The following is a 26,930-nucleotide window of genomic DNA, read 5'->3' as shown; positions in this document are numbered from 1 at the left end:
CCTGTAAGTTTCGACCTCAAGATGTAAAACAAAGTGGATCTGTGGGAGGCAAAAAGTTAGTATGTGACAGATTAACAATATCACTTTTCACTGGTGGAGTTAAATGAACTTCCCCAAATTAAACAGCACCCTCCTCCCACCCCACCCCCCTCTCCCTCCACATACACCTCCCCTCCTCACCAACACTGGGAGAATGGGAATTTCCCAGCATGTGGGCCCATACGATTCTCTGCAGTGAATGACATGCATTCTAATTTTGGTGGCGAAATGGGGGGATGGAGGGGAGAGAGGCTGGAGAACGGAATGAACGCAAAAAAGGAGAGAAGGGGTGGGGGGGAGTACACACACTTTTAACAGCTTTCAGCGAGCTAACAGATATGTTTCATCCACAAAACCATCACACACTCTGGCTTTTCCTTCTGTGGTGCTAAAAAAAAAACCCAACAAAAAACAAACAAACAAGAAAAATAGGAAAATAAATCACCTGAGCTCCAAGACAAGAAGAATAAATAAAACTTAACAAAAAGAAAAAAGTCGTGTAACAATCTCTGAAATAAAAGCAGACAACTTTGATCGCTGGAAACAGAGTTACACAACCCACAGAGTGGATAGCATGGCACACTAGAGGGGACACTGGAAATCTCCAGAACACCGTGGCTCTTCCACACGTTGCAGAAAGCCCCTCCAGGTGTTGTTGTTTTGTATTTTACCTGCGTGAGGAGGCTTTTTAAAAAAATCCGCTATCCATTTGTGTGAGCGGCCTATCCGCCTCTCCTTCCCTCCAGCGCAGGACCTGAGCTTACAACACATTACAGGCGACTTGTTAGATTGCACAACAGCATATATGGCCGCACACGCGTACCCCTCTTTCTCCGGAGAGCCATTACAATGCGATAAGAGCCGAACAAGCTCTGTCCACGAATCCCGATCAAGTTTTTTTTCTGTGATATATATATATATATATATATATATATATATATATATATATATATATATATATATATATATTTTTTTTTTTTTTTTTTAAGACACGAGCTTCCAGATGCGCAGCGCAACGTGGATCGACTCAACTCTCGTCGCTGTTTCTGATCCCCCTCCCTCTTAAAGGTCGCATATTAGAAAAAACAACAACTTCCAAGTTTCTGCGCCGAGCTCCTGACATTTTTACGCAAAAACGGCTACAACTCACAGTGGACACCCTCTCCCTCCTGTCCTCTCCCCTCCTCCTCCGCCTCCAAAATCATGAATAGTATCTGGTCAAAGGGAGGGACGATCCGTTATGGGCAGAAGAGAGCAGGAGGAGGAAAAAAAAGTTGTCCATAAAAAAGAGGAAAAGAAAAGCAACCCTTCTGCGAAAGCCACACTGCGCGGTGCGCTCCTTTGAGGATTGAGGCTGTCATCCTGGGGAAAAGCTGCGAGCGGACGGGGATCTGCGGAGGTGGGAAAGAGAGAAAGAGACGGGAGGAAAAATCCTCCCTGCACAAGCACACGGCCTCCCAGATCCGGACTCCATCTTTGACTACTTGACATTCAGAGCCTGCCGGAGCAAATTCTTCGTTTGCATGCCTTCCGCTGATTGGCCGTTCCTTGCGCTAGTCTTTGCTCCACGGCGCGCCATTGGCTCGCTTTCGGCGTGTTCGACACTTCCAGCGGACCGCGTGATTGGCTGCAGGAGGAACGCGTCACACAGGACGACGAATACCTTGCTTAACGTGTCCCATTCACAAATTTCCCATCATGGAATCGCAACTGTGTGTCTGGATAACTATCTGAAATCCTCTGCGGCGCAAACATCTTTTGCGCTCTCACTAAGGCGGAGGATAACTAGCGCCAAAAACTGGCGTCTTTAAAGGCGCCAATTAAAATGAAAATTGTGTCAGTTTGAAGAAATGGCTTGTAAACCGAATAATTTAAAAAATAATTAAAATACAGTAGCTAATTCTACAGGGGCGAATCTAGAAGGTTTCTGAAGGGCTGCCCTGACTGGGACCCGCTGATAATCTTGGAGTGAAACTAAGAAAGATTGCAGAAAAGTCTGAATTGCCTTAACGTGTAGCATTCAAAAGTGACGTGATAAAATGGAAAGAAAAGTGTTTATAAAAAGGGGAAAGTTAAAGGAGATATACCAAAAATAAATAAATAAACATCCTAACGTTTACTGAGTTTGTTTTTTGGAAAAACTTTAATTAAAAGGTTGAAAGTGAGCTTCTGAAAATTGTGCTGTTAGATCAGAAAAAAAAACAAAAAAAAACAGCATATGCCTCCTCTCTACCACCCCGAAAAATTAAATAAGCAACTAAATAAAACAAAAATAAATACAATTAATTTAACAAGCATCCAAAAAGTTTTTAAAAGTGCTTCCTTGACAAAGGTGGTGGATTGTCTTGGGGAGTTACATCAAATCCTTTAGAAGCATTTTAGGATTAGTGTCACCCCATCACAAAGGGAAGGGCTTTTAAAAGTGGAGTATCAAGGACATAAAATAAGACAGGCGTAAATAAGTCAATCAATTAATGAATAAATTAATCAGATTTCTCAAATTTAATGATTGTTGTATCAAATTTCTGAAAAACATTTCTTAAAATAAACTCTGAGGATCTGGGGATCTCTGGAAATGCCAGTTGTTAGTCATCACCGACTCCAATTATAGTTTTACAGCAAATAAATGATAAACTAACAAATAAACAAACAACTCACATCACCATGTCAACATAAACGGCTATCAATGATCACCGGTGTATTTATTAGAGAAATATGATTTTTTTCTCATATAAAACTCGAAGAATGACTAAAATAGATAATTTCATTTCAAGATATAGTACTGGCTGACATTTTCCCCAGTTGGTTAAATGTGATGTAATTATTAATTACAGTAGCTAATAATTTTTCCAGAATGGACAGTAAAAAATACAGTCAGATAAAATAAAGTACAGACAGAAGCTAGACGAGAACAAAGTGGTTTTTCTGTGAAAAAAAGCTGCAGTAACTGGGATGTTAAATAAAAAAAAATAAAGAAAATGTCTGCAAGGCATAATACGGATTTAGGAGCTTTATTTATTGTTATGCAGGGATGGGAATTCAAAAACAGAGCACTTTAAAAAAAACTGTATTGCAGATTATTTAAAATTGCTGCAATTAGTTGACAACTTACTTTCTCTTCTCCTAAATGCATATTTCCAAAAATATACCTATATAATATGCATGAAAAGAGCTTTGCTGGGGGTGTCCTCCCCCTGGCCTCCCTGGGTGGCGCCACTGTATTTATAGAGTCCTCTGGTTTTTAAATACAACCTTCCTGCGTTGAATTAGAAATTGTAAAGTGATTTAAAGAGACATAACAATTTTTTTTTGTGCCATTTTTGCTTTTTTTTCGTCCACGCAGGAGGAGCATGTCGTGGTGGGGGATCAATCGATGGTTGCATCGGACCACACGGTGCTGCAGGAGGCGGACCCTCTGTCCAACCCCCCTCTTTTTTCTTTCTTTCTTTCTTTTTTTTTTTTTTTTTTAGCGCAGTCTTGATTGACGCAGAGAGAAGAGTAGCGGGCTGTGAAATTTGGCATTCCTGGCCAGAGGAGCTGAAATAATGGCATTATCTAGTGGGAGAGGGCCCACTCTTTACTCCCCACACACACACACACACACACACACCCGACTCCGGCCCACTCAGAAGGGATCTGATTGTGCAGCCAGTCGGATATAAAAAAATGTTTGATGTAAGGCGGGGCAGGATGGATCCGGTGTCGGTTTGGCCCCCCTCTCACCAGAGAGGCCGTTTCCACAAACTGCACTGTAACCTGGAAATGGTTTTTTTTACCACAAAGGGGGGGATCTAATTAGATCTTCGGGTTCCCTACTGACACAAAAACAAACAATCGTCCCTAAATCAAAAAGCAAAGGAAAGTGTGTTTTTAAAAAGGTTGCTTGGCAAATTAAAACGACTCGATGAAGTTTTAAACGCACCATCTGCTAAATTTGCGGGAGCTTCTTGTTTCACGCAAGTCTTTTAAATCGGTTTCCAATTCAGCAAAACAATTTTAGAAAGAATTGGAGCAAGTTAAAGGGTTGATTAAAATGTAGAAATTTGGTTTAGTAGAGCATAAATAGTTGCATTTACAGAAATAAAAATCCACTTAAATATTTTCCCCAAAAGATTGAAAAATGTAAAATACATTTTTATAGATCCAAAACAATTTCTCCTTACCTTCACTTGATGCACAACTTAGCTGTGAATTTCAACCTGTTTAAACAAATTGCTGGTAATTTATTTTAGTGTCTTTAAAGCTGAATGCATTTACAAACGTTGTTATTTTTTCCCTGTTAATTTAAAAGAAGTTATGTAGAAGAAGAGATCAGTAAGTTTAATCAGCAAAACCAGATATTTGCTTTTCAAATGATACCTCTTCTTTTATTCAGCCAGGCTTATTGCTGCTCCTTTTCAATAAATTATTTCTATTAAGAATCATTTCAAACATTGACAATAAAAGGATAAAAACTAATAATGCTTGGGAAAAAGAGATTAAATGGTGTTCTAATGAATTATTTAATTCTCTAAAAACTGCAATAAAAAACACAAACAAAAGATCCTAAAATCTCTTACTTTAATGTCAACTTTACTTGATTTGAACAAACATTTATGCTCATCGACAAGTTTTAGACCAAAATTAATTTACTTATGTAAATGTGTGAAAATGTGGGCACAGCAATTTTAAGAAAAAAAACCCTCATAATCTGAATAACAGTTTATGTAAAATGTGCTAATCTTCCAACTACGAAGCGCCTTTTTCTCCATCCATCCATTTTCTGTTCACCCTTGTCCCTAATGGGGTCGGGAGGGTTGCTGGTGCCTATCTCCAGCTACGTTCCGGGCGAGAGGCGGGGTACACCCTGGACAGGTCGCCAGTCTGTCGCAGGGCAACACAAAGACATACAGGACAAACAACCATGCACACACACACTCACACCTAGGGAGAATTTAGAGAAACCAATTGACCTGACAGTCATGTTTTTGGACTGTGGGAGGAAGCCGGAGTACCCGGAGAGAACCCACGCATGCACAGGGAGAACATGCAAACTCCATGCAGAAAGACCCCGGCCGGGAATCGAACCCAGGACCTTCTTGCTGCAAGGCAACAGTGCTACCAACTGCGCCACTGTGCAGCCCGTGCGCCTTTTTCTCATCACAGTAAACGAGAATCATACCAAGAAGCATTTCTGTGTTTTACTTATAATTTCTTTTGACATGTTTAAAGAATAAACTGATCTAGAACGCCAAAGATTAGCGTTTAAATTGTTATACTCAGGTGTTAGTTTTTGCCTTTATTCTTCTTTTCAAATTTTTCTTTTATAAAGTATAAGTCTCATATTTTTCTTGTTTTTGTTGTTGTGTTTCACATTTGTTGTTCGTATTTGTTCTGTCTTCTGTTGTGCATATTTTCTCACCCATTTTTTTTTTTTTTGGCCCCAAATCACAACAATAGACTGTGATTAATGAATTATCTGGCTTACAATAACACATCCTCATTTGATGCAGGGTAAAATCAAAGCCCAACTTATTTCCTTAAATATACCTACACGTTCATGAAGAAAATAGAGTAAAAAAAGAGCTTCATGCTTTGCTGAATATTTCTGCTGGTTGTGTGCCTGAGGGGGGGAAACAGCCACAAACTCGGCACCACTCCCTCCTGAAAGGCCTGACTCCAAACTGCTGCCTGTGTGAGGTGTCATGGGGCTGAGAAAAGCCTTTTAAACATGGGAGTCATTGTTCCCTCTCCTTTTTTTTTCTCTCTCCCCCTTCCAACCACCCATCCTCCGAAAATGTACCTCCTTTCTTCCTCTGCCCTTTAACCTCTCCCAACCCCCATCCCTCCGTCTCACATCTCCCCTCCGCGTTTCCTCTCGGCGGCCCGAAGACCAAACAGCCTTGATGGATCCTCATTGATAATTTCCCACCAAGGAAAAGAGGGGAAAAAAATGTTAATTGAGAACCTTTTGGCGGGTGAGAAGAGGTTTTTCCTTCTCCATCGTTTTTTTTTTTTTGCTTCCACAGAGCAAGCAGCAGCAGTAGTAACAGTAGTAGCTGCAGCAGACCCCACCTCATGGACCCACGGTCTCCTCCAAAGTGGGTTCCTTACCTCACCTTCCCCCTCCTTCCACCTTCCTCTTGAAATAGACTCTATGGACTGCATGCATGACATTCCAGCTGTGTGGGTGGCACCGCGTTTTTATGGCTTCTCCACTAGAGTACAGTGATCCAGAAGCACAACAGCACGAGGAGCCCTGCCTCCATCCTTCCAGTCTCTACGCAGGGCTTGGCCTCACCTGGGAACGGAGATAAGGCGCTCTGCTGGCTCTTTACCTGACAACCTGGAGGTTCAAAGGGCACGTTGTGTAAAGCAATAAGTCACTAAGCAGCACGTTTCTTTGTTTTTTTTACTTCCAAATTTAATGATTGGAGTTGCGAGACATTTCCAACCATCAGGCGTTTCAGTCGAGTAACATAGGGCGATTTTTAGATTCTCTAACTCATTTAAAAAAGAAGACAAATTTTATCTTTCACTTGAAGTTCAGAAGTTTTAAGCTAACATTTAAAATGTAAAAAAAAAATTCATTCTGTTCTTATTTTACCCATTTAATGATCTTTGATGCCTCCAAAATAACTTCTAAAACCATGAAATAGTTTGTATTTTCCCTAAAACAGACACACATCAGCTTCAATTGTATTCAGCAACTGTACTCAAAAAGTTCAGAATATTGTTTTTACCACACTTTACACTTATACTATAAAATAACACTTATATTAGACATTCAGCAAACAAAACCGTGTTCATTTACAGCCTGTAAAATCTTAACATTATTCTCCATTCTGATTTGCAAAGCAATGGCTAAGAAGAAGCAAGCACATTTTTTTAAAATTTTATATAAATCTTACAATTTATGTGTGCATTTTGTGATTTATAGGCATGGTTAAAATGCTACAAATATGTCTAAAGTTCCTCATTTGAAGCAACATATTATCATATGAAACTTTAAACAGGAATATTAAACTGAAATTTTTCTGATAGCACATTTAAAAACAGTAAAAGTGAACCAATGTGCTTCAAAATGCAACTAAACAAAAAACAAGAAAAACACAAAATAATCGCAGAACAAGAAATATGGAATAAAATAAGAAGAAAGAACCACAAAACAGACAATGTCAATGTTAGTGTGAATATCAAAAAAAAATCAAGTTAAGCAAGGTGCTTCATAATTTAGCTAAACAAACAATAAATTCACAACTACAACAAAAAGCGGACAAAAATCTCTTCAAAGCCACATTTAAGAAAAGTTTTACATTCCCAATTGAATGTTTTAAAGTTGCTTTAAATGTAGATTTTATGACTTGTAACCTTTCCCTTTGTTAATCTATACAACTCTGGAAAAAAGGAGAAGACCACTGCTAAACATCTCTAAAATCATCCTCTATAACAACCATCGCAACCCAGTGTCTTCTGGAGTCTCACACTTCCTGCTGTTTAAAGAGGTGCTGCTCAGGTGATTGACTGAACCCAAACAGCAGCAAGAACGAGACGCCAAGGAGCGTGAAAGCTTGGACTGGAAACCAGGTTTATTCTGCCAATTCAGTTAAAACATCAACACAAGGCTGTTTGAAAATTAATCTGAATGTGTGCGTTTTTGTGCTACCTTTGAGATCAGAAAGCGCTGCGTCTTTGCTGTTTTAAACATTTCTCCTTTCCTGAAAATAATTGCTTGATATAACAAGATTTTCTTTATGCAGTTTTTTTTTGTAGAAATGTTGCAAGTAGTTTTTGAAATAGCAAAAAAAAAGTTTATTTCACTCAAACAGATACCTTTAAATTGTAAAAACAGACAAATTTTCTTTATTTTACTACAGCTTTCTTTTGACATATTTTATCCAATTAGGGTAATTTATTTTTTGTCTTTGTGGAGTAATATTACTTTTTCCATTTTGAAAGTTTATATTGTTATCCTAAAACCAAAATCATTGTATTTTTGAAGCTACTAAATACAATAATGATATCCTAAAATCATCCAAATTTCAGGATATTATTATTTCTAAACCTACAACAGCAGTACTCTCACTTGCATTTTTGATAAGTTAATTTTAGAGAGCTTAATTTCATCATTTAACCTCCTCTTGCCAATGAAAACATTTGTTTTCACACTGGTAAGTTTGTTTAATGATCAGTTTGATCCAAACGTGAGCAAAATGGAGCTCACATTTGGCTCCAAATGGGTTTGTTATTGCCACCCTATGAAGGTTTTTCTGAGGCCAAGAATAACCAAACAACCTCTCTGATCTCAAACCTGCACACTTCCACTCCACGACCCTCTCCATTAAACCCAACTCTCATCATTCGCGCTGGAAAACCTTTTTTTGTTTTTTTTTTCTGATGGAGTCTCATCAATTTCTAACCACCAGTAAGCGGTAACAAACCTCATCCATAACTCATTCCTATAAGGCTGTACGTCAAGCTAGCTCTTTCCCTTCCACCGGGCAGATCCCAAAGATGAAAAAACAACTCAACCCCATTAACTGAACTTCAGAGGAATTCCTCACTTTACATACGGAATGCACATTGGGTCAAAGGGCAAAGGGCCAGAGGGGAATCCACCCGCGCCCAGGCAGGCAGGCCTTATTTAAACAAGCCAGGAATGCCTGGCTGGGTGTGAGAAGAAGAAGAAGAAGAAGAAGAAAAGGGGATGGGGGTGGAACCTCTGTGCCATTAAAAATGTGAAGGAGCCACCTCCAGTAAATACCAACACATTTTAAATTACCTGCATTGACTGACTTCATGTGCTGCTGAAATTTATTACTGGCTCTTTTTCGATCTATATGTTCACTATTTGGAGCAGGAATAAATGCCAGCTGCTGTAACGTGCTTGAACGTATCATCGTGCGTGTTGTGGAAGTGCAGTCAGCCTTTTAAATGTACACTTCTTACGTGCTGTTTTTATACCGCTGACATAAATCAACCTTTTACAGTCGGAACAAGCTGGACTGGTTTGTTGAAGCAGGTCTCTCTCCAAGAATTCAATAAAAAAACGAAACTTTTTCTCTATTTTGAAACACTTTTCTACACACATTCAAAAGTTAGGAAATTATATAAATTTGCTGAAAAGAACCACGTGCCCAGTGTTAAATACAGTAGAGGATGTGTGATGATGTGGGCTGGTTTCGCTGCCAAAAAGCAAGCCAAACATTTGTTTGGGAGAAATGCCAGAATAAAAAAAAATGCTGAACATTACAACTTTAACTAAAACATTTTTGCTTTAAGCACTTCAGCAATAAAAAGTTCATATTTAAAAGTTAGGAAGATGTGATGAATATGTGGAAAAGATACTCATGCACCTTGTTTAATCCAGAGGAGGATTTTTGATGCTGTGGGATTCTTCCTTCTCCATGGGAATTCTGCTATAATATGAGCTTTTCAATACATAGACTTTTAAAAATAAGATCAAAGACTGAAAATGGATTTGCACTGACTCTTAAGAAGATTGTGACCCAAAACATAAAGTGAAATCAACAAATGTCATGACAGAAGATTGAAAAGATATCCGATGACTTGGATAAGCACAGCATGCTCTATGTTAAGTATGGCAGAGGATCTGTGATGCTGCGGGACCTTTCTGAAACAATAAGACATTTAAATCAGAAAGACTCTTCTGGCCATTGGGTTTCATTCAAGGACGATGATTAACAAAATATGGAATTGCTTCACCACACAGATATTTGAACCTCCATCTCAGTCTCCAGACTCCTGCAGAAAATCTGTGAAATCAAGAGAAGAGAGCCTATAGGAGAGGCTCAGGAATCAGGACATGTGAGAAATTAAATCTTTTCAAAATGCTCATTCCCTTAAAAAAAAAAAAGTCTAAACTTCCTCTTACATAATTTATAATCCACAGCTACTGGCTAACTGTGGATGACCTTTCCCTAAATTTAGGGATCAATCAGCCTCAGTCATTCCTAGAAGAAAAAACAGCAGCCAAGCTCAGATTTAGGACCACCTCGGCAAAAATGTCTCACAAATGACCTGCTACAATCCCCATGGCCGTGGTGGAATTCTGTCCACTTCAAGGCTTCAAAGCTGAACGGGAATCATCAAGCTTTCCGGCCAATAGGTGCAGAGGGGTGGACTCTGCCCGCCTTGACCTCACCGACCTTCCCCAACTTTCCCCTCACCCACCCTATCCTCCTCCTCCTCCTTCTCTTCATCCCCCACATCAGCTTCTTCATCCCGCCATCTGTGTGCTGGTCACTCACCAGGTCAAGCTGCCCATTTGTCTGACAGTTTGATGATTGTCTCTAATCAATCGGGACCCATTGAATGGTGAAATCGGAACCGGGACCGGCAGAGTTCCTGTAAAACTGAGGCATGTTTTCATGAAACTGATTGGTTGATGCAGCGAGAATCTTGCGCACAAAAAAAAAAAAAAAAAGACACATTTCTTCATTCACTGCAAACACGTCTAAACTCCTGACTCAGCGTCCTGGTTCTGCTATTGAGGCGCACATTTTCCAATCAAGGCTCATGAAATATCAACTCGATGCCCTGCAGGAACCAATTACCTGACTGTGATGAACGCACGCCTTTCATTTCAGCTAAACTGCTCCAGGAAGGGCTGATTTCCTTTCTCTAATTCCCCCTGATTCTGCAGTTTTGCTTATCTTACAAGGGGGCTAACGATAAGCAGTCCACTTCTTTAGCTTTTAGGTACATGTTAGTTTTGAAAGCAACGAAATGTCCCCAAGATAGTCAGGAAGGAAAATGAACTGTAAAGTCTTGTCTGAAAATCTAAAGTAACATCGATCCCCGCGAAATCCTGGATAGAGTCCACGGTTTAATGATTCTTATACGTTTATGTTTTGCTGCCATCTGGTGATAGAAGCTGGTATTGCATCCTCCCTCCGCTACAGTTAGAGAAAACTCTGCAGTCATATTAAGAGATGAAAGGCAATTTTAAGGTAAGGTAAGGTAATTTCATTTAGATAGCACATTTTCAGCAACAAGGCATTTCAAAGTGCTTAACATTAATTAGAGGAAATTTAAGCAAAAAAAAAAAAAAAAAAAACTGAAGAAAGTAAAAACTAGAGAAGAAAATACATTTTACACATTTTGTTTTAAAAAATATAATAGCAGAGCTGACACATATATGTGTAAACTAAAAGTACAATTTACACATAAAATAAGGTGAAATTCTAAAATATGAATGTTCATATCTTAATGTTTTTAAATTAATGATTAATAACTGTACTGCAAAAGCCATTTTACCAAATTATATTGAATCGAAAACAACACATTTCTCAAGGATTTGCATCGTCTCCACAGGGATATTAGAGTCAACCACTGGAGATTTAAATCTCTTTCATAAACTCAAAGAAAGAGACACACTGCTTTTACAGTTAAGTGTCGGGTTTATTTACAGCAGAATCCTGAATGAGGAGGACATGGACTCATGGTACACTATACAGTTCTTCATTTAGTTTATTCGCCTTTCTTCTACACAGAATCCACTCCTTATAATTCAGGTGAAAATAGAGATCAAGTCCTCGGCTGCAGGGCGGAAAGAAACTCAACTCAAGTTTTAAAGGGAAACAAATACAAACAAGGGGCTAAACAAAACCTCTATAAAAAACATTATCAACATGATCATCATCTAGAATTTATATATGTATACACACACGCAAATACACAAACATATGTATATATGCATATAAATCATATAAATCTATGTATTTTCTCACCATGTCCATAAGTGGTGAGGCAGAGCTTTGCACAGTGTCCAAAGCGCGACGCCTTCATCTTCAGGATCAGTGGAGGTCACAGCTGACTGGTAAAAAGTTTCTCCCACCTGCAGCGTCTGTTCCTCCGCTGATGAACGCCCACCGGTTCAGTACCAGGGCTCACATCTGCAGTAGCCCTCATCTGGGGAAATAATACACTGTACAGCTGGACACGTAACATGCACAGAGAGCTAGCTTCTAAAAATAACATAAAAATGAAGACAGGTTTATCTATTCAGGCCCAACCACATTTATTGGGAACACTGGTAAAGATTTATGGAAAACCTCTAGGTAAACCTTTAAAAAAAAGTATACATTTTGAGTGCACCAGTTCAGTAGGGATGTAATCCAGTGCTGATGTCACATTAAGTCATTAAAAATGTAACTGGATCAATTTAACAAATTAGAAAGAAAAAAAAAAACCATTAATTTTTTAACTGTAATCAGCGTCTCTAGGAACTTTGTTTCCCTTTAGAATAAATATGATGCGGCACAGAGGCTTATTTCTTTCAGGTAAGTAAAATAAAACCTCAAAAGCTTTATGCGAGAGAAATGTAGCTGAGGGTCCCTTCTTGGGGTCTCCATAGCAACAAGTTATTACACAAGCTAGCCGTTTGGGAGTGATTCCAGAACATCACAAAAATAATTGTTGACTTATGGTTTGATGAAATGGGTTTGGGGTGAAATAAGTGATAGTTGGAAGATCACTTCATGCTCACTTATAGGCATGTTAGTGGATCTGTGACGCTGTGGGTCCACTTCTGTAGCAAAAATCCTGGGGATCCTTGTTAGAGCGCACATTATAACTCCTCATAAAGAATCAGATGGGTCTCTGGCTGAGAAACATGATCAAATCAACAAAGTTATGGTTCATAAATTGAATGTACCCTTTTCTTTTATTATCGCCAATATTTCCAAGATCTGGGTGATGTAGAGAAACTATGCTTCTGAACGGTGAGAGAAAACTGGAATACTGTTTGCATAAAATAGTATTAGCAGAGACAATGCCAATAATTGTGCAAGAGGTGATTGGGTATCATCTACCCCTCGATATTAAATTAGCCAAATTAGAGGTTTATCTGCAGTAAATGTTAAATATTACAGCAATAGAAAGATTTACCTTAAACTTTGTAAAACATCTTTACCAGAGACTGCAAAGATTGCAGCCAGCACAGCAGACTTCTGCCTTTTATTCGGTTTCCAGTGCAAAGATATTTAATCAAAAGCAAGACTGAAGGTGGTTTATAAACAATAAGATACCAAATAAAAGCAGGAAAATATCCGGGGTTAATTATGTTTGATCTCTGAGGGGCATGGCTGATTCATAACTGTCTTCCACAGGTCCAGACAAACTTTATGATTAAATCAAGCGAACACAAACACACCCTTCAACAATTCCCCAGATAGCATTATTTGGACCAAAACATCCATCTGCTCAATGCATATCTTCCAAACCCGTTTATCTTCATGAAAAAAAGCTTAGTTTAAACTCTGACAATAGTCGGGTCTTCATCGGCTGAGGTTAAACACTGACATTTACAAAATTCAGATGAGTTTTCCGATCTGCACCTGCAAAACCCCAGCAATTATAGAGAAGTTAAAGCTGCAGTGCCGACAGTCCTAACACCCAGAGCGATGCGTGAGGCGGTATAGAAGACTGGAAAACTTATTTAACATTCATTTATTTGGAAGAAAAAAATAAACAAAACAAAACAAAAACACTGTTTACATTTCTGCTGTCTGCAGAAAACTGAAAAGAAAAATGACCTCTGGAGTTTCTACATTTTTTTCTCATATGTTTTTTTCCCTGTTTTTACAAGATAAACCGTTTACATGTTTCATGTGCTTGACACCCTTTGATTCAAAACACACAGCTCAATGCAAACCTGACTATTGTCGTCATTTTAAACATGATTTCAAATTAAAACAGAGTAAAAGAACCGCTTGCTCATGTGTTTCTGCACTCACGCACACACACACACGCACTTTTAAGATCAGAGCGGGAAACTGTCGTCCAGTGAGAGATGCTCAGAAGTTCTCCGGGGTTTCTCTATTGCACAAAGTTGGATCCACGCGTCGCCAATCTGAGTGAAGTCAGGCTTGCTGCTCGACATCAGTTTACCGCCCTCTTCAACATGCTCTCAAACACAAACTCATGATACCGCAAATACATGTGTACACATATATACAAATAAAAGCAACCCCGTCCGACTCCCGACACTGGTGGAGAGGGGAGGCAGCTCAACAATTTTAATGCATCATTTCTGTATATGCAAAGAATAAAACTTTTCTAAATAAAATACATAGTTATCTGTTGGGTAAGGACAGCAGATGAACAGAAGACGGAAGGGTAAAGGTGAGGAAAGGGGGGGCAGGGCACACAGGGAGTGTAGCAAGAGGGCAGGAGCACCAGGGGGAGCCATTGGGGGGAAGGGGTGATGAAACAGGGAGACTGAAGAAGAGGGTTGACTCTGGGCTGTGTTGCTGCTCCTGTGCAACACTCCCCAACTCTTCTCCGCTTGTTAAAGTTCTTTGATAATATTAACATTAATTATAATGATCACAACAATGCTAAAAAAATACATATAAACCCCAGCCATGTCTCACAACTGTAAGTCCACGAAAAAAGGGGGTGGGAGGGGGGAGAGGCCTGGTCCATTTAGTTCATCACAGAGAAAGGAATCCAGAATAAAAATTAAAAAAAAGACAGAAGAGAGAGGAGGTGGAAAATTTGAGAATGGCCATGTAGAGGGAGGCTGAGTGGAGGGTTGGGCGGAGGAGGGGAATAAAGGAAAGGAGACAAAGACGAGGGCAGCACAAAAACAGCAGAGGCAGGATGTGCCGTAATGGACAGGAAAGAAACGGCTAAGAGGAAGCGGAGATGAAACAGGGAAGGATGTACGGAGCAAAGATGAGTTGTGTCTGGGCGTTGTGATCCACACTCTGGTGTCCTTTCTGAGGGATTTTTTTTTCTCTTCACAGATCGGTGGAAAGCATGAAGTGATGACAACATGGCCTCATGGTGAGTGTGCCCTCTTTTCTTTCCTCTGATTAAGAAGAAAAGATCAGCAGTCGTCCCCGCGCTGGTTGTTCGTTCCCCGGGTTGCATCATACCTCCAGGAAGCGAGAGCTGCTGGCCTTGGCGTGGAAAGGCTCGGACCACATTCGCCGCAAATCCCCCTGGAAAGACACACACACACACGCACGCACGCACACACACACACACACACACAGCAGTCTGGAGTTAAAAACTACTATGACTTTTCAGAATCGGTGTAAGTTCTAGGGATTTTATGTGACAGACCAACACAAAGTAGTGAAATGAAAATGGAATGAAAATGAAAAGGATAAACGTTTCCTTTTTATGAATACACATAAAATCTGAAACATGCGGTGTGTTTTTATAGTCAGCCCCTTATGCAGTTTTCACTGCAATTATAGTCGCCAGACTGTTGGAGCATCATTCTTTGGGCTTTGCATGTAGAGACTGAATTAGTTGCTCATTTGTTTTTGCAAAAGAGTCCAAGCTCAGTCAGGTGGGATAGAGAGCAAATGTGAAAAATAATTCTTAAATCTTGGTCTGAGGGTAATTGATGTTTGAAAGTGTAACTACTGGTTCTCATTCCTAGTGTCTGGCAAGTTCCAGGTGTTTTCCAGCTGCATGAATGGGCGACTTCTGCAGAACTTGTGTTAAGTTGCACAAAATTCGAGACCAAACTTCAGCTTTAGGAGAGAACAAACACAGCTTGGCCTCCTTCTGAGGTAAAGCAATCGTCTGAACCAGGTGTGTTGGGGCAGAGGTGTAGGTCATCAAATGGACTCTGAGGAGCTAAACCAGCACTCTGCTGTTTAAGGTTGTTTTCCTGATGTTAGATGAGCCCACCTCAAGTTGTTTTGCAGCTTCTGATGTATTTTCCTCGTAGTTTGATTTTATTGATCTCAATCACCTATGAGAACCTTCCATGTAGCTACTGAAAAAGAGACTGATTATTCTGATGACTGACTGATTAATTGGATAAATTTTTTTTTACATTCTGCAGTTTTTTTTTTAGATAACTTGCACCTTTTTTCACAACATTAGATACTCATTAAACGATGCAAATAATTCAAATAAGAAAAAAACTCATATATTATTACCTAAAATGTAACATAGCCTTCTTTTAGAGTACTCTTCATCATTTGTAGCAAAGGACGCATCTGCAACTAAAAAATACTGTCTACTAAAATCTTGATTGATTTTTCAATTAACAGATTATAATTAGACAGCAAAACATGTCTAATAGGACTTTTTAAAAAAAAGTTTTTAAACTTCAATGAAAAATGTATACATATTTTATACAGTTTTGCCGTAATTGCCGCTTTGATTGTGTTGTTACTAAAGCAAATGGCCTCTTTTAGAGACTATGTAGTCCAGCTAACGATTGATTACTAAAAAAGTTGATGATTATTTCAATGATAGATTAATCACAATTAATTCAATTAATCGTTTCACCTGTAGATCTCTTTAGTTCCTCCAGAGTTATCTTGGGTCTTCTGATTGCTTCAGTGATTATTGCTCTTATTATCACTATTATTTTTATTTGTGAAAATGATTGATTTGAAAACCCTTGTATCGTTTTTCTTTTACTACAATTATTTATTATGTAGATATTGTGTTTCGGTTTGTCACATAAAAACAACAATAAAATGTATTTAAATTTATCGCTGTAACGTGATTTATGAGGTACCAAAATATTTGCAAGGTACTATAATTAAGCCATTTAAAACTACATGTTTTATGTAGATTTAGTTTTGACATTATGCAAAAAGATTTTTTTTTTTGAACAAAATCTAGATGAATGTAGCTGACACCTTTCTGTAGGGAACAAATGGGGCTGTAAAAGTACCTTCAGGTAAGCCATAGTGAGCAGAGGCAGCAGGGTGAAGGGAACCAAGTAGAGCAGAGCGGGCTGAGCAGCACGATGGATCCTCGAGGCCACAGTGGCAGTCAGCAGGCCTGAGGAGAAAACATGCTCAAAATCCCGAAAGGAAATAAACAAAATAGAGCAAACCAGTCCTGCGAGGAGAATGCCGAACTTATAAAAAGATCTTATAAAAACTTGACCTCTTCCATCCATCTGTGCATTGATCGGCTGCTTACCCACAAAGTATCCGATGAGAGTGCAGTGGAAATACGAGACGCGCTGCATGCGTCCGGACATGTTACCGGGCCCCGGGACCTCCCCTGTTGCTTGCTTCTTGTAGTTATCGTAGCGCAGGACGAAGCACAGAAGCAGCCCCGGCATCACGATGTCTCCGATTCCCAACATGGAGAAGTGGCTTCCTGTGGAGCTGCATGGAGGCAAAGAGCGGCAATGAAGGTGAAACTCTAGAACGGACAAATCGGAGAATAACTGCGACTTGGCAGTGGAGATTACACTAATCTACACGTCACTGCTTCATCTTCTCTTTCTGAAACCGAGATGTTTCTATACAGACTTGCTTTAAGAAAGGTTTAAGCCAGGAGACATGATTTCATCAGCTAATAATTTAGGCTATAAACATCTTAGAAATTTCAAAAGGTCAAATATTTGCAGTACCTGAAGATGTACAAATTAAAATCTTATAGCGTTCCAGAAATAATTGTTTAATAACTAAAATAGCTTTTTTCAGGGCACTGTTATTACAAATCATTACAAACTTCATAAACTTGTTGGCATGTTATGCACTACATTATTACATTTACTATGTTAGAATAACAAAAATCTAACACTACAATATTTTATCAATAGTGTGCAACAGTCTTAAATAAGATCTTTCAAAGTTGTCAGACTTTCTCAAACTTTTGACATTTTCAAAACTAAAGAAATTTTGAATAAAAGGTATTTTAGTCTAGATTTTTTAAAACAGTTTTAAAATACCCATTTGTCTAGTGTAGATATTTTCTTAGCTCTAGTTTATCAAGGACAAATTTAACCACAAATCTATTTTATGCTTTGAGACAGAGCAGGACCAAAGAGCAGAGAGAGGAGAATGAAGTTCAAATCGTCTCTTCCATCGATCATAAAGGGAAAGGATCATTTCCCTGACTCCAAAGTCTCTCTGCCCGGCTTTCTAACCACACAGAGTAGACTAAGAGTAGATTTAAAGAGGAGCAGCAAAAACAAATGAGGTGGATTAGCAGTGCTTGCTAACAACCAATGATCTCATCCAGGACATCTTACTGTGAAATATTGCCTCTACTGCCCAGATATGGAGCTGTTAGCATCTCCTGGCAGTCCTGGATGATAAAGTATTTCTCAATTGAATTGAATATTATTGTCTCTTTAATTTTTAAGTGAAAAGCAGAAACAAACTATGATGTTGTGATTGGTATCCATACATTAATTTACTTTTCGCTCTTTTCTTTAGTGAAAACCAAAGATGGTCTGAAAAGTTTATTTGAAATTGAAACAAATGAAGTAAAAATCTGAAGAAGTGCTGGGTGGCTCAAACAGTTGTTTTCAGCTCTGCATGTTAAGATGTTGACCACCGCCACATCTAATCGCCATCTCCGTCTTGGGAGAGGATTCAGAGCATTCTGCATTGTAAGGCTTTGATGAGGGACGGCTTGAGCGCTGGAGAACTCTGTCATGAGAGCAGCTACCTCACTACCGACACTTAGACAAGGTGCTGAAGTTCCTGCACGCAAACGTGACCTGATCATTTCCAGACAATACTGCCTCGAAAATCTCTCCAGTCTATAAATACCCTTAGATGGTTCCTCTGTACCAGGAAGTGCATTCTAGCAGAAGTTGCTCTGGGAAGAACTGCATGAAGGCATTTGTTCTGAGAGTATTTAGCTACAAATCACCAGCAAAGGTTCAACTTTATGACATATCATGAGTGAAATTCAACAAATCCCTCCCTTACTACCCCTGTGATTACAGTGGTGCTGGAAAGTTTGTCAACCCTTATATCAGAATTGTTGATATATGTCAAACAGCTACAAACATCAGCAGAGTTGCATTAAACTCCAAAATGTAGATGGAGGCAAAGTCCCAATTAGCTCTTGTATCATTTAAATAATCTCTTATTTCATTTGTTAATTTGGTTTGCCTTCATCTACTTTTAAGACTTCCGTGAAAACCTGGTGATGTTTTTGTCTGAAATATATAAAATTCTGGTAAAAATTCCCAAACTTTCCAGCACCACTCAGATGTGAGTGTTACCTTGGGAAGACCAGTTTGCCAGGTAAGGAAAGTCTGGGAACGTCGCGGCCCATTCCGGGCCCTAGGTGTAGCTTCCTGGAGAGAACATCTATGGGATTTTCAGCAGGCTGAGTGGCAACTTTGACCATCACATTACTGTTGAAGATGTACGCTGAGAAGAACACCTTTAGGAAGAGAGAAGGAGAGAGAAAAACCATCAAAAATGACTTTCAATCAGCCTTTTCATTGCATGACGAGCAAAAAAATATTTTTTTTTCTGTGGAAGCTTTGAGAAGCTAGTTAGCTTAGAGCAGTTGGGTAAACGGTAAATGTAAAAGATGCTGTGTTGGAAAAACTCGACTGGCTCAGATCTATGGGGAAATTAGTGCAAAACAACAATTACTCCTTGAGAGAAATGAGTTTCTAGACACACATTTACTCCTAAAGACTGAGATTATATTTTAATCCCTTCTGTGGGGCGGGGAACTGAGTAATAACAGTTCTCGTGGTTTAGACACACAAGGTCTTTGATGCTTTAATTGAACAGCTTTAAATGAAAAATAAAGTCAGTTTGAGTATGGCACATGTATCATCCGCTAGAATAAATAGTTCAGATCAATTAAGTCAACCAAAAAAAAAAAAAAGTAAGCAAAAGCTGAAAATATGGAAGTTTTTTTAAAGATATTATGCAATCCCACTCTCAGTGTTAGAAAAAACAAAAATGATTCAAATCTGTAGCATTTTCTTATCAATAAAATACAATGCATGATCCTCTGCATAACTTGTAATAATAATAATAATAATTAATAATAATTTTTACTTTATTCCCAGCAGGGAAATTATTTCGCAGTTACAGCACACGACAGGAGCTGTGTCTGCAGGCAGCCAGCTGAGCCGGCACCATTTTTTTTGAAGGAGGACATGCGGCAAAGGTCGTCGGGACCGGGAGTCGAACCCGCGACGTCCGCAGGTCTAAGGCCTCCAAACGTGGGGCGTTCTAACCCGCTGCGCCACCACAGCACAGCACAAAATTGTAGCACACAATTTTGTTTTGAACATAATGTAGTTAGCGATGAAACAATGTAACCAGCAACAATTTAGAGTCATCTTCCTCGTCTCTGCTCGACAGCCAATCAGTGCCAAGAAAAACCAATGGTGCTCTTGGATTGGCTGCTTTTCAAACACCAGGCAATATCATGTCAAGTAGCACTGCGTCTAAGTATTTCAGCTTCCCAAGATGCATTTTTTTTTAAAGATTTAAAAACAAAACAAAAAATAAATCAGGAAATAGGTGAATTTGTCTCTGGTAAATCTCAGTGAACAGGTGAATCTATAAATAATGAAGAGAAATTGGGTGGAGGTTCACTGTGCAGTAGTTTTTGTTGTTTGTGGTGGAGCAGCATTCCAAGGAGGTCAGGCAGAAATTCCTTCTGAACCCTGAATGCTGTCATTACTGAGGAGTGAGTGAATTGACAGACAATCATCACACCAATGTAAAGTATGAAACATGGCTGATATGTGATGTGCTGCCACTTCAATTTCAACCATTTACATGACACTAATTTTGGTAACGTTACTGTAGTACCTGATTACGTATTAGCAACCTGAAGTGATTCAGATCAGCATCTTGGAAGAAAAATAAATGCTAATTTGACCAGATTGAATCAGGAAAAAACAGAAACAAATCAGCAAATGATTTTTAAATGTGTCGTTAACAGTTTTCCTTAGTAGTTAGACCACTACTGTGTCATTGATGCTTTTTCTCTGCATTATTAAAGTTGAGGCTTACCTCCAGCTGTGCTTATAACTTCCATAGTTAGCAATTGTTCCTTGAGTACTGACTAGCCATTCTTTAAACTGAGGATGACTGCATTCACAGATTACATCCCCTTCTGAGCAGTAGCAAGTGCCGCCACAAAGACAAGCAAAGGCTTTCATAAACCCGAATCGCTCTCATTTTCTGAAAACCCCCTGGAGTCGACATCTTTTATGGCTGTGCTTCCTTTTAGTGATGCAGGTAGAGCTCATGGTGGGATGACTTCTTACCCAGAACACATCATAAATGAGCAGTCCTGACAGCAGCAGGCAGGAGACCTTCAGACTGGGAAGCCGAACAAAAGCGATCATGGCGACGCACAAGCCCATGGCTAAAGCTGCAGCGAGGGAAAAGAAAGTGGCATTTAAAAACATATTTCCACATTTTAGTAAAAATGAGCAGACATATTGAGGTCAAAGCAGATTCACTATATTTTATTTATCATAATTATATTTTATGTTTCTTGAAACAACACATATTTAGCAGAAAATTATATTTTGAATTCAATTCCTATATAAACTTTATGTGTTTAGGTTTAACCTTTGCCAATATATAACTCTTAACTTTTCCAAGATTGCATTCATATAATTGAAAACAAAATGCCCAGCAATCTGTATTAAATTCTGTTTTTAAATACAGAACTACATGTAGCTTTTTATACATTTCAGGAAGACAATGAGTTGCCTGAAGAGCATTTACCTGACTAACAACGCTAAATGTTGTTAGTCATTTTAGTTATCATATTTATTCCTTTTAGAATAAATATGATAACTAAATAAACCTCCTTAGTGAGAGCCAGGCCAAGGTTCTTCTTCATGTGATGATAGAAAATTAGATTCTATTAAACTATTTAATAAGAATAAAGTTACATCTAACACGGTAAGGAATTCCTGGAAATATATTTTGAATATTCTAAGGTCAGTCTATGCTGAGACTCAAATTCTTTAATTGCTACAGGATATGATTTTATTCACGTATAACGCACATTATTAATGTGCGTTGGTCTTATGTGCTGGTTCTCATGTTGAAGCTACAAGCCTAAATATTTCTAACATGTTGATGTTCCCACATGAGGAAAGCTCTGAGTGACGCACCGTCCATGAGGAGCCAGTGTCCGGTCAACACCCAGATGAGGACCAACATCACGGAGAGCGAGAATGACAAGAGTTCAGCCAGGGTGAAGCGTCCACAGCAACCAAATGAAATCCTGCAAACAAGAAAGAAGAAAATCCTTAGAGCAGGTGTTCTTAGGATTAAGAAATGTAGAAGTGGAAACTGAGGGAGAGGAGAAGAAAATATTTCGCATGCCACATAATATTTAATTTCCTTTTTGTTAGAATATTTGTAGATTAAACTGTGAGAAAAATGAACCGAACACAAAATTAATTTTTAAATCGCAACAAATTAAAAATTATTTTTTCCCTTAGATTTATTTTGTCCTTTTTTAAAAATCACACTTTGATGTTTGAGCTCAAACTAATTTTAACTTGTGTAGATTCAATATGATGATTTCATGAATCAGGAGGAAGACCTCTATTCAAACTGAACAAATCCTTTAAAAGCAGCGGGTGAAAAGAAATTGTCCTTCAAATCTCTTAACTGGTTATGACACATTTGGCATAAAGAAACAATTTTGGTTCATTCTTTGCAGAATAGTTTTACCCAACCACACTGGAGAGATTTTAAGCATGAATAACCTGTTTGATGTTATTCCACAGCAGCTTAATTGGATCAAAGTACAGACTTTGACTAGGCCACTCCAAAACCTTTTGTTTTTTAAAAACTGGCTGCTGCATAAACAAAAGATCAAAATTGATGGGCTGACATTCTGCCTTCAGGCTGCCTTGTGTATGTGCTGCTCACGCCCTCCATGCTGGTAAACATGGCTGCAGATGACAGCGGATAAACGATTTTCCAGTAACGCTAGGTTGTTTCTCCTCTATTTGCAGAGCTTGTACACGCTGTGCATTTTTACAAAAGTCACCAACTGCATCTTTGACAAATGTAATTAATGCCTATGATGTTTCAGATGTTAATATGCTGCTTTTTGTTCAGTTTGCTTTATGTATATATTATGCACTGCCTTTTGTTTTTCTCAGGTTCTTTTTTATCTAATATAAAAAATGTTTGATGATCCGAAGCATTTAAGTGCAACAGAAAATTGAAGAAATCTATAAGAGGCAGTCAAAGTATAAAGAAAGGATCGGTTTAATTACAAAATCAAAATTTCTTTTATACCCTCAGTTACATTAGGTTTTAGACCCTCTTCCAGTTTTACAATTGGAGAAAAGATTTAAATGCCGATGCTACAAATCTGCCTTGACAAAGATATGGTAATACGCAGATTCACGGAGCGCTCTGAAAGTTTGTGAGCGGCGCAAAACAGCAAGGAGGAGATTTCAAGACACAAAAAGCCACAAGATTTCCTTACTTGTTCTGCGGGGAGCAGGGTCTAGTCAGATACTGGCACATAGGTAACAACAGGAATGCAAATGCAATTGTAGCAAGAACTGAGGAGAGGAAGAAAAGCACAGCAGTTAGAGCTTCAGCCTAATACACCTTGACAGCTTGTAGCAGTCATTTCTGTGTGTTAAATGGGGCAGCTAATGGTCTTCAGTTTCATGACATTCTCCCGGGTGTAACTACTGAACAGCGATGGGAAAGCCTTGTAATGATTCTACATGTGTGGTGCTTTTATGTTGCCCTCCAGAGTCACATAGTTACCTGCAGTGCAGATAGTGAAGACCACTTGAACCGAATCGAAAAAGAAGAACATGACTAGCAGAGACACAGACGCTCCTATTGGCAGAAACAGGGCCTGCGTCGAGTCTATAGTCTGAATGCCTGGAAAACAACAGATCAGAAACACATGAGCTTCCGAACATCAAAGCAGACAATCACACAACTGCAGGACTTGTAAAGGCCTTGGCTTTTTGACACTTACTGTTGTTTGTGTTGCTGTTATTAAAAGACCCTGTTGCTGTGGGGTTACCGTCTTTATCCTTCTCCTGGTTCTCACAATCCATGTTTAATGACCTGCAAAAGCAGCAGAGAACCGTGTGATTTTTTCCATTTTTTCTAAAAATGAAAAAGCCATCTCCCTTTGAAGACTTGCCGTCAGAGTAGGACTTCATTCAGGCAGCATGAAGTGTATTATGTGTATACAACACCAAAAATTCAAGTAAAAAGATATCAAATCGATGCAATCTTCTGTAGTTTAACAATCCCAATTAAAGTTTTGCAGTTATAACACTAGCAAATTAAGTCAGAAATGTTGACTCCTAGATTATTACACTTGCTTTATCACACTAGAAACTGTTTTTTCTGCCCCAATTTAGTCAGCAATTAATTAAACTGAGTACTCTTAATTACTTTTACTCCAAACATTTTTAAAAATGTTTAATATGTTTAACCAAACATGTTTACAGGTTATTGCAAATCACAAACACAATTTAATGAAGAAAGAATAAAGCACAAAAAAAGATAACATTCCACAAAAAATGAAGTAAAATAGAGTTCTTGTTCTATTTATTTGAACTTTAAGCTTATATTATTGGGGTTATTTTCAGTCACAAGTGCATCTCCAAAGGCGAAAATGTATCAATTTCTCTTAAACCCTTTAAAAGTATGAATGAAAGTTTAAAAATACTTTAGTAGTATTTTAGGTATGTTTTATTTATGAGTAATCTGGTTTAAAATGTTTCCTAAAATATTATCTTCATTAGCTCAAATGAATGTGCTAAAAACAGCCAGAGGCAACAGACACAGAGGACCAGATAAAGTCTGCAGATCAGTGAGCAGACATGGCGATAATAAAATCAGATGAGCGTCCAGATTCCTGTCCACAGATCTGCAACCTGCGGCTCCAGAGCTGCAAGTGACTCTTTGGACCTCCCACGACGGCTCTTAATGATTTTGGATTTGTATTTTTCTTTTTCAAACTTAAGCATAATAATACTGAAGTTGTATAACTTCAGTTATATAACTGAAGTTATAAAGACAAGTAATATTTTTTAGACGTCTTTTTTATTAGTTTGAAGACTGTGCTTTTTTTTAAAAAAAAAAAAACATTTTCCACAAATATCAAAATTGCATTGAAAATATGTAATTTTTTCAAAATGTTATGCAGCATCCGTATTTCTAAGTGTTTTATTTAGCTGGGATTGAAGCAAAAAATTTTGATTGTGAAGTTTGCAGAACATATTTTAAGCTAGAATACATCAATGTGTGCAATATCACAACTGCAACAAACTTCTGCAATGGAATGAAACTCTGCTTTCAATAATATATTTGCCCACCAAGATAATATTTTACTGTTCTTTAGCACCACAAACAATATAAATATTAATAACCAAGATCAGAAGGTTAGGGGAGAATGGTGGGGAAATCGTGGTGATGAAAAGGAAGACTGTAAAGAGGAAAATGGGGGTTAATGGTAATTCATTATTAATATATTAGATATTGTTACAATGATACATTTTTCTACAACTGTGCAACCCTATTCTAAATGTTTCCTCAAAGATAAAGTCCAAGGAAGATGCAACAGAAAATATTCTTTTAGGAATCTTGTCAGCCGTCTCAACAGCAGCGTTCGACAGATAGGCACTCTAGTCATAGCAGCCTAATTTCAGCCAGAATTGTGTAAATGACCAAAGTTTAAGCATTTTTAACACTTCGTTTTTTATTAATCTTGCCTCTTTCCTTTAGTTGCAGCTTTCTAAGACCTCAGATATCAGAGGCAATGCCAGATGTATTAGTATCATTTGGTTATCTTGTTATGACTAGTTAAGTGTGGGCCAGAGGAAGTGTGTAATATGCTTCCTCTCAAGAACAGTTTTAGTTCAGTACATCAGGAGCATATGCATTAACATTTATTTTCAGACATGTACACGCTTCTCTTTTTTTTTTTTTTATACCCGGTCTACAGCGGTCTCCTTGTAACAAGATAACAGAAAACTGCCTCCGAAAGTTGTAGGTAAACGACAACATCGGTCTAAATAAGTTTCAAATTGAGAATAGATTCATGCTCAACTGGTGGTTAAAGTTATCATTTACTCACCTGAAGCTGCCATAAACGATAAGAAGGATGGAGATCAGAAAGGTGGACACCTGACTGGAGTCAACTAGGGAGTATGCCCTAAAAACAAGAGAGAGACGTAAAAACAGGGTTATAATTCTAAGCAAAACAAGTAGGTATAAAAAAGGTAAAAAAGAGGAAAGAAAAAAGCTTGGAAGACCTTTTGAGAATAGTTTTTATACACGCAATTTACGCAAAATATTGCATTTAATTATCAATAATTCAATATTATAGCACAGACATTACTGTGTTTTAATAAGTGATAATATTTAACAATCTCACAGCTTGTTTTTTACCCTTATAAATACAGATAAATGTTAAAAACAAATGGGTCAACAAACAGCACTTTATTAGATTTGTACAGACATATTGTAATCCTCTCACTTTTTCGACTCAAAACTACTTCCTCCATCAGTGGACATGAGGCTCAAATTGTCTGTTGTAGTCTATAAATAAAATTTACTCAAACTGCAGTGTTTTTAAACTATATATTCCTATGAATACAAATTTGTAGGAAAGAGCAAATAAATAATCAATTTATCTGCTAAACCCTTCAACTGAAACCCCTCAGTAAAGAATAATTCATTTAAGAACCGGAAATAAAGTTTAACAGATGAACTCGTATTGTGGTGAAACATAACAGACAACTTAAACGTGACAAACCTAAAATAATATTTTTACATAAAGGAGATTATTCCCAAAACCATGGGTGTAGTTAGAGCACATAGGGGAATTATAGGTGCCAACATGCATGCTGCAGAGACAGCAAGCATAGCTTGTTGCTGACTTTTGTTATTGCTCAGACTTCATTTGTGGGTCATTTGAGCTGCACTGAAATCTGTCAATAAATGTTCTCATAGCTGAAATGCAACTAGCACGCCCAAACAATGAACCTTCCTAGTTGTGATTTACCCAGTTACCCTTGGTTATTATTTATGCCGAGTTGAGTTGTTTAACAAATGCATCTCTAAACATATTTCATTCATTAGTTTTCCTTGATTAAATCTGCATTTTCATTTCATTACAGTTTTCCTTCAGGCAATTCCAGGAAAAAACAA

At 38.2% G+C, this 26,930-nt stretch overlaps 1 protein-coding gene across 1 annotated transcript in view; it reads right to left on the bottom strand.

Moving 5' to 3' along the window:
* Positions 1 to 11,421: 11,421 nt before the first annotated feature.
* sppl3 (signal peptide peptidase 3) overlaps positions 11,422 to 26,930 on the bottom strand; it is a 28,909-nt gene continuing 13,400 nt past the window's right edge. The window contains exons 2-11 of the mRNA XM_028025522.1: positions 25,855 to 25,932; positions 23,740 to 23,831; positions 23,520 to 23,639; positions 23,227 to 23,305; positions 21,890 to 22,002; positions 21,026 to 21,132; positions 19,001 to 19,164; positions 16,951 to 17,141; positions 16,697 to 16,806; positions 11,422 to 14,990 (exon numbers count right to left, since the gene is read on the bottom strand). Coding sequence (XP_027881323.1) covers positions 14,919 to 14,990; positions 16,697 to 16,806; positions 16,951 to 17,141; positions 19,001 to 19,164; positions 21,026 to 21,132; positions 21,890 to 22,002; positions 23,227 to 23,305; positions 23,520 to 23,639; positions 23,740 to 23,831; positions 25,855 to 25,932 — 1,126 coding nt within the window. The 3' untranslated portion in view covers positions 11,422 to 14,918. The remainder of the gene's footprint in view (positions 14,991 to 16,696; positions 16,807 to 16,950; positions 17,142 to 19,000; positions 19,165 to 21,025; positions 21,133 to 21,889; positions 22,003 to 23,226; positions 23,306 to 23,519; positions 23,640 to 23,739; positions 23,832 to 25,854; positions 25,933 to 26,930) is intronic.

This window comes from Xiphophorus couchianus, chromosome 8 (genome assembly GCF_001444195.1).
Source record: "Xiphophorus couchianus chromosome 8, X_couchianus-1.0, whole genome shotgun sequence".
In the NCBI taxonomy this organism is placed as follows: Eukaryota; Metazoa; Chordata; class Actinopteri; order Cyprinodontiformes; family Poeciliidae; genus Xiphophorus; species Xiphophorus couchianus.
The sequence above is the reverse complement of the archived record's forward strand: the minus strand, read 5'-3'. Positions and strand labels throughout refer to the sequence as shown.